Genomic DNA, 7001 nt, shown 5'->3' on the forward strand with positions numbered 1-7001 from the left:
TTTGTCACTTTCTGTACATGTTTTACCTCAGTGAAATGCAGAATTCCTGAAAAAGCGTATATTTACACACGGTTTCTTGGTGGTATGCACTGAAGCAATGCATTGAAAACAATACTTTAGTTGACTTTTCATTTGATAGCACCTCTGCCTTGGAAAGGACTGTTCGAGAGACTTGTATGTGCTACTTGAAAGAATTCACCTGCAAGAGAAATGGAGTATCAGGGCTATAGACTTGTCCTGCTTGCCTCTGAGCTTCATTGTGCCCTGGCATGGAGAGTCAGCATGTCTCTACTTGCTGTTCGGGGAGGCAATACTTGAAAGAGGGACTTCTAGTCTTAGCCATTTTTCACTGCTCTGTGGCGCTGAAGGGCCTGCAAAAGTATTGCTTATTCAGTGGGTTGCAGCTTCTTGGGCAAAAAGAAACTCCCAAGTCGAGCATGCACGCTGCCAGACACAAAAGGGGTTGGAGATCTGCTGTAGTGGGGACAGAAGTTGCCCAATGGTCTGGGGAGGTCAGTGTGGAAAGCTGACGCACAAAAAGATCAGAGTTAACTGTGCTGGTTGGAAACAATAAGTAGTTGGTAGTATGATACAGCAGTAAGTCAGGTGGGGGTACATACGAATTACGGATTGATGCCTGATGAATTTGTACCGTGTGTGGTGTGTTACTGAGCTGCTCAGCTGGCTTTCAAACTCAGCTTTGAAAAACTGATCGTAAGTTGCTGTTACAAAAGTTTGGGGAATTGCAGTAATCACTGCAAGGCTTTGGAGGATTTTCAGATGCCTTGGAGAGAAAATACTAAAACCCCAAAATCTTCTGATACTTGAAGCTTGTAAGGCTGTTCTTACTGTAACTCCTTTGGTTTCATCATGAACTCCAGAAGCAGCATACTGCTTTGTTGGTACTGAAGGATCAGTGGTTAACATACTAACTTGTGCAAATCACTGAAGACATTGTGAGGTTTGAAATTGGAGTGCACCTTTCTGCACTTTCTTACATTTTCAAATGAAGTACAGTTAATGCTTTTGGATGCTTGAGTGTATCTGATTGGGCTGTTTCTAAACAAAAAGATAAATCTCCCTGCTGTTCTCTTAGGATGTAACAAACACGCTGTACTTGCTCTGCTTTCAAGTGAACCCTCAGAGAATCTCAAAGTAAGTGGTGGTGAAGCTGTTAAAATACACTTTGCACATAACTACACATCCATATGTTCCCAGGGCTCAGGAGTGCACCTAAAACGTATTTTTTTTGATGATATACTGGGAAACACTTAAATACAGGAGACACGTAAATGTTTTTGTTACTCAGAGTGAGAATAACCCCTCAAAGCATCTTAAAACAGGTAGGTTAGCAAGCCTCTGAGGCCTTACTGGGCAATGGTACAGTTGGACAGTGGTACAGCAGGTGTTCTGACCAGGTGGGAATGGAAGCCTTTGCTTTGCAAAGTCTTCCATGGTCTTTGTGTAGTATGGGATTTTTGTTCGGAACAGCCTGTTAACGCTGACCCGCAAAGATGATACAATACTGCAGGTCAAGTGCTTGGCTATTTGCTGCTTCTTCTTACCAGCTCCTCAGCATGAATTACGATCCTGAAAAATGAGCATTTGTATAATATGCAATGTATCGAGGTAACAGTGTTTGAAACTTGCTGTAACTTGGAAAACTTACAAACTTTGTTTCAGGGGGAATTTTAGCAACAGCAAGAATGAATTTTATGGACAAGAAGTTTGACAACCACTGCATTTTCAACTGTTTTAAAATTCTTGGTGACGGGCAGGAAATTGATTATTTTGGGTTTATATTAGACCTGTTCAGAAAAGCTCAGCTAGCTGACATGTCAGTCATAGTTGGACTAAAAACTTTACTGGATATAGATTCTGGAGCACTTCAGGTTTTTGTCATGTTTTCTTAAATGAAAGCTAGACTGCCTCTGTGGCTTTTCACTGTACAAATAATGGTTTTGTTGAGATCTAGTTACAACCATCTTAACTTAAGGTTTATCAGTTACAGTTGAACCTCTGTGTAGTGTTCACTGGCAGTTTACATCAGCCCCTTTATGTATAGAACTATTGCCATACAAGGTCCATAATTGATTTTTGCGTGCTTCAGACTCATACATATGGCACAGTTAGATGGTATAGTTAAATTACGTCAGCAATTACTAAATTTCATATTGTTCAGTGTAACAAATCTCACTTTTTTAGACAGATTCTGGATGAAGGATCTCCCAAAGCCAGAGAAGCATTCAGGTGACTGCAGTGGTGGAAGATTGATCAGCTTTGATACGTAGCTCTAAAAGTGCAACTGCATGCCAGTTGTAAAAAGGATCCTTGTCAGGTTGACTTGAGGTTCAGAGATCTTTTTTCAGTCTCGAGCTTGTAAGCAGGAATGCTTAGTAGCATGGAGCAGTATTTCATCTGTGTTGGTTCATATTGAAAGGATGACAAAGATCTAACACAACTGTTCAGCCCACAGCGAGCCATAGGTATCAAGCAACTAACCAATCCCTCAAAGGTAACATAGGCTTCTCGTACCCCTGTATATCCTGCAAAGACGTGCAAATAACAATACCTGTTTTTTAGGTAGGGGGTGTGTGTGAACTGGCAAACCCAACAGGGTGAACAAGGTACACCTCCATCAGTGTGAGATTGCTGACTCCTCAGCAGGAACAGCTGGACATGGTGTTTCACACTTTCTGACCCCCAACTGTTTCTACCATCCAGTGTGCAAGCATAAAGTGGTGCTAATTTTATTTTACCTATAAAATAAGATTACCTCCTCTGCTGCTGTATTGTGAGGGTAGTATGGAGACCAATGCAGTTACTTTTTCCCCAATGACGCAAGCAAACAATATCTGTTAGATTATTGTGACCCCTGGAAAGGGGAGAGGTGGCCCTAATGTGATGAGATGCTCTAAGAGGACAAAGTTGGGGGAAGAAGGGTGTTAGTCACTTTTCTTCATAGATTTATGTGAAAGAGTTCGTAATTTGATTCATGACTGATTTGAAGGCGTCTCTTAAGTTGCTTTCCTATACACAGCCATAACTACTACACTACATTCTTAAACTTCTCTGCTATATTAAAATCTGATTCAAAGCCCTAAATGAGAACCTTTGAGGTCTTGGCCTTATGCTACAGATGTGGAGGCTTCATTACTCAAAGTATCAAATAGCTCTAATGAGTGACACTATTTGTTGTATCTAGAACGTCTATGAACTCCCCCACCTCACGGGGCAGTTGGCATAGGCTGCATCCGAGAAAACATCTAGATAAAGCACAGTAAATTCCAACTTAAATAATTTTTTGGGATATTTCATGAGATAAACAGGTTAATGAACACGTTAAGGCAGCAGCCCTCAATACAGGTTGTGGGCAAATTGGCAAAAATCTCCAATTTGTTAATGCAAACAAGTCATTGACTAATAGGGAGATTAAAATTCTACTATTTTCCAGAGGGCTCTGCTTACGTAGTGTTCTTACCTCTATGGTGCCAGCAAACTAGGGACTGCTTTCTCATAAGGTACTTCTTATGTAGGTAAAAGAGATGTTCTATTTCTTTATAGGGACAGATGCTAGAGAACAAAAGACTGAATTTTCTAATTGCAGTAAAGGTGGGATAAATAATGCAATTAATGCTGTTTTTTTCTTATGATAAAATTAGATAACAATCCTCTGATGGTGTATATGCAATATAATACTTAGCTGAACTAAGACTTGTGCCTCCGCCTCTGTCACGTTTTACCCAGGAACTACTAACTCGAGCTCGATTTTTGCAGTAAGTGTGTTTATCAAGGGCAATTCCAAACTTCTTCTTCTAACTGTTGACTTAATAACTTACCTATCTTTGCAACTTTGCGAACCTGCCTTACTGAAAGACCTAGGCAGGACTGTGAAACAGGCAAACGTTGACTCTGACGAGTGGCTACACACGTACAATCCTTACTCATAAACCATTGAGCAAGTCTGAGACTAGGACTGGATCTTCCTCTCGGAAGGCATTTGGACAGTAAGGAGGTCCTCTCTGAAGGTCGTGGCGCCACAGGAGGGCTTCCCTTACCCCTCTCCTTTCTCTGTATCCTTAATCATAAACCGTTGACCAGGCCTGGGGCTAAGGCTGAATCTAGGCATACCCAGGCACCTCTCTGAGAAGGAGTTTAGAGAGCAAGGGGGACCACTGTGAGCCTCGTGACTCAAAGGGAGCGTCTCCTTACTCCTTGTATTCCCAGACATGAACCACGGAGCAGTTCAACGGGAGGGCCTCCCTCAACCACCTGTCCAAGCGAGTTGCCCTTTTACGCGACAGGGCGGGAAGGGAGCCTCGTCCCGTCTCCCGCCGCCCTTCCTCTGCCCCACGGTGTTAACAGGACCCACAGTGGGTGCACCGCGTCCCTTCAGCCACTGCTAGTACCAGACTGCAGGCCCTGTAGGGAGTTTGCAAGGCCTCTGGGTGGAGGAGGTAGTAGGGCCCAGCGGACCCGTGAGGTAACGGTGGGCGTAGCACCAGGAGAAGGGGGAGAAAGCAGCACGGGTGGGGACAGCGATGCCACCTGCATCGTTAGGAACGCTGGGCCTTTTTGTGCAGTTTTCCTGCCTTTCTTTTATTGCAAAATAATTAGATTTAGGGGGCCGGCCAGGATCTCCTGTGGGCCAGCCTGAGCCCCAGCTGCCGGCCTGGACGTGGTTTGGCCAGCCCCTGAGGCACCCTGCCAGTGTCACCGACAGCGGGGTGGCTTCTTGCGGTGCTGGGAGGGGTCCTCAGGGCTGCTGGCCCTCCTCTTCGGGGCTCGCCGGGTCCCGCCAGGGGACCGTGGACTGTCCCGGCTGGCAGTGGAAGGCCCGGGCACAGCCTCCTCCGGGTCCTGCTGTGGCTCTTCTGCCTCCCCACGGGTGGGAATGGGGGTGTTGGGGGGGCTCCTGCGACCTCGCTGGAGGGCTGGGCTGTGGGCAGGAGACCCCCTTTGGGAGGCAGCGGGGCCGGCAGCATCCTGGGGGCTGCCGTCCTGCCCCCCGGCCGCACCGGCGTCCTGGAGGCCCAGCCGACGTCGGGCCCGCCCGCTGCACCGGCGCACGATGGTGGCGACGAGCTGGTGGACAAAGCTCCTCGTGCGCCTGCCCAGGGTGTCCCGCAGCAGCTGGATCAGAGCCTCCTCATCCAGGCCAAAGTAGCGCAGCGTGGAAAGGACGAGGCTCTGCGCTGCCGCTGCTTCCTGGGCATCCTCGAAGAGCTGCCCCAGCTCCTGATGCAGCCAGGGCAGCAGGGGGTGGAGGACAGCGCGGTACGTGCGGAAGATGGACGCCCAGACGCACGCGTAGAAGCCGCCCACTGGAGCCATGGGCGGCGGCCCCGCAGCTGGTGGCCGGGCTGCAGCTGGCTGTCCCGGCGCTCCTCCTGTCGGCTGGACGACGACTGATGGTGCTGCAGGCGGTGGGATGTCACGCTCCTGAAAGTCGTCGTCCGCCCGCACCGAGTGCACGATGGAGCTCGCCCTCCTCTTGCAGAGGGGGCACTCGGGCTTGCTCTCAACCCACCGCGCGATGCACGGGTAGCAGAACGGGTGGAGGCAGGGCATCACGAAGCTGGCCTCCTCCCAGCTGTCCAGGCATATTGGACAGCGGTTGTCCAGCTCCGCGGCCATGCTCTCCACGTGCTGCGGTGGACTGAGGGGAGCTGGGGATGTCGAGCTGCTCCCTCTCACCGGCGCTGCAGCAGCGGGGGTCACGCTAGAAAAGGAAGGGCGGCCACAGTCTTTGGCTGCTCCAGGGAGGGGTGGAAGAAACGTCCAGGCCCCTCAAGAAAGCAGCCCTCTCGGCTCCCCGGGGTGCGGTTTCCCCGCACAGAGCTCACCTCTGCTGCTGCGAGCGCGCCTCCGGAGTGCCCCGGCTGCCGGAAGCAGACGGGGCCGGGGAAAACCCTCCGATGGCTCTGGGGTCGGGCACTGAGAGTTGCCGTGAAGAACTCCCCGAGCACGACCTCAGCACCAGCACCAGCCTCGCTCGACACTCCAACCTCACGTACTCGCTCAGCTGGAGTGCGGGCACGAGCCAGCTGGGTGAGACTCGGCACCCGGCTATAAGCAGCGAGGGGTGTGTGGTCACAATGCGTCACCCGGCAACGTCGTCGTCCAGTGCATGGTGAACATAAAATCAAAGAATCATGGAACGGTTTGGCTTGGAAGGGACCTCAAAGATGATCTAGTTCCAAGCCCCCTGCCACGGCAGGGACACCTGCCACGAGAGCAGGTTGCTCACGGCTCCATCCAGCCTGGCCTTGAACACTTCCAGGGATGGAGCATCCCCAGCGTCCTTAGGCAACCTGTTCCAGCGTCTCACCACCCTCAGGGTGGAGATCTTCTTCCTCATATCTAGTCTGACCCTGCCCTCTCCCAGCTTCCTCGTCCGATCACTGCAGGCCCTGGTAAAAAGTCCCTGCCCCACCTTCTTGTAGGCCCCCCTCAGGTACTGGAAGGCCGCTAGAAGGTCTCCCCGGAGCCTTCTCTTTTCCAGGCTGAACAAGCCCAACTCTCTCAGCCTGTCCTCGTAGGAAAGGTGTTCCAACTCTCTGACCACCTTGGTAGCCCTCCTCTGCACTCGCTCCAGCAGCTCCATGTCTTTCTTGTGTTGGGGGCTCCAGAGCTGGACGCACTATTCCAGGTGGGGTCTCACGAGGGGAGGGCAGGGCAGAGCAGAGGGGCAGAATCACCTCCCTCGGCCTGCTGGCCACACATCTTTTGATGCAGCCCAGGATACGGTTGGCTTTCCGCGCTGCTCACGTTCATGTCACGGTCCATCCCTGGGTGACATGAGAACCCATCGCTCGGGGACGTCACCGTCCATCGCTTGGGAACATGAAAATGGGCCGTCCTCACGTGCAGCACTCGCACATTTTCTCGGTTTGAGGCTGGGCCGGCCACTAACAAATGACAGACGCTCTCTACTAACCCCTCTCCCCTCCCAAAAGGGAAAAGGAAAGAGAACAAGAGGACAAGAGAGAGAGACTTTA

The 7001-nt window shown here is 50.4% G+C and overlaps 1 protein-coding gene across 1 annotated transcript; it reads right to left on the minus strand.

Moving 5' to 3' along the window:
• Positions 1 to 4713: 4713 nt before the first annotated feature.
• LOC147413319 (E3 ubiquitin-protein ligase Topors-like) lies at positions 4714 to 5637 on the minus strand. Its single transcript, XM_086480131.1, has one exon. It carries the CDS (start codon positions 5635 to 5637, stop codon positions 4714 to 4716), a length of 924 nt encoding a protein of 307 aa, XP_086336257.1.
• Positions 5638 to 7001: the final 1364 nt, after the last annotated feature.

This window comes from Leptosomus discolor, chromosome Z (genome assembly GCF_034619465.1).
Source record: "Leptosomus discolor isolate bLepDis1 chromosome Z, bLepDis1.hap2, whole genome shotgun sequence".
Lineage (NCBI taxonomy): Eukaryota > Metazoa > Chordata > Aves > Leptosomiformes > Leptosomidae > Leptosomus > Leptosomus discolor.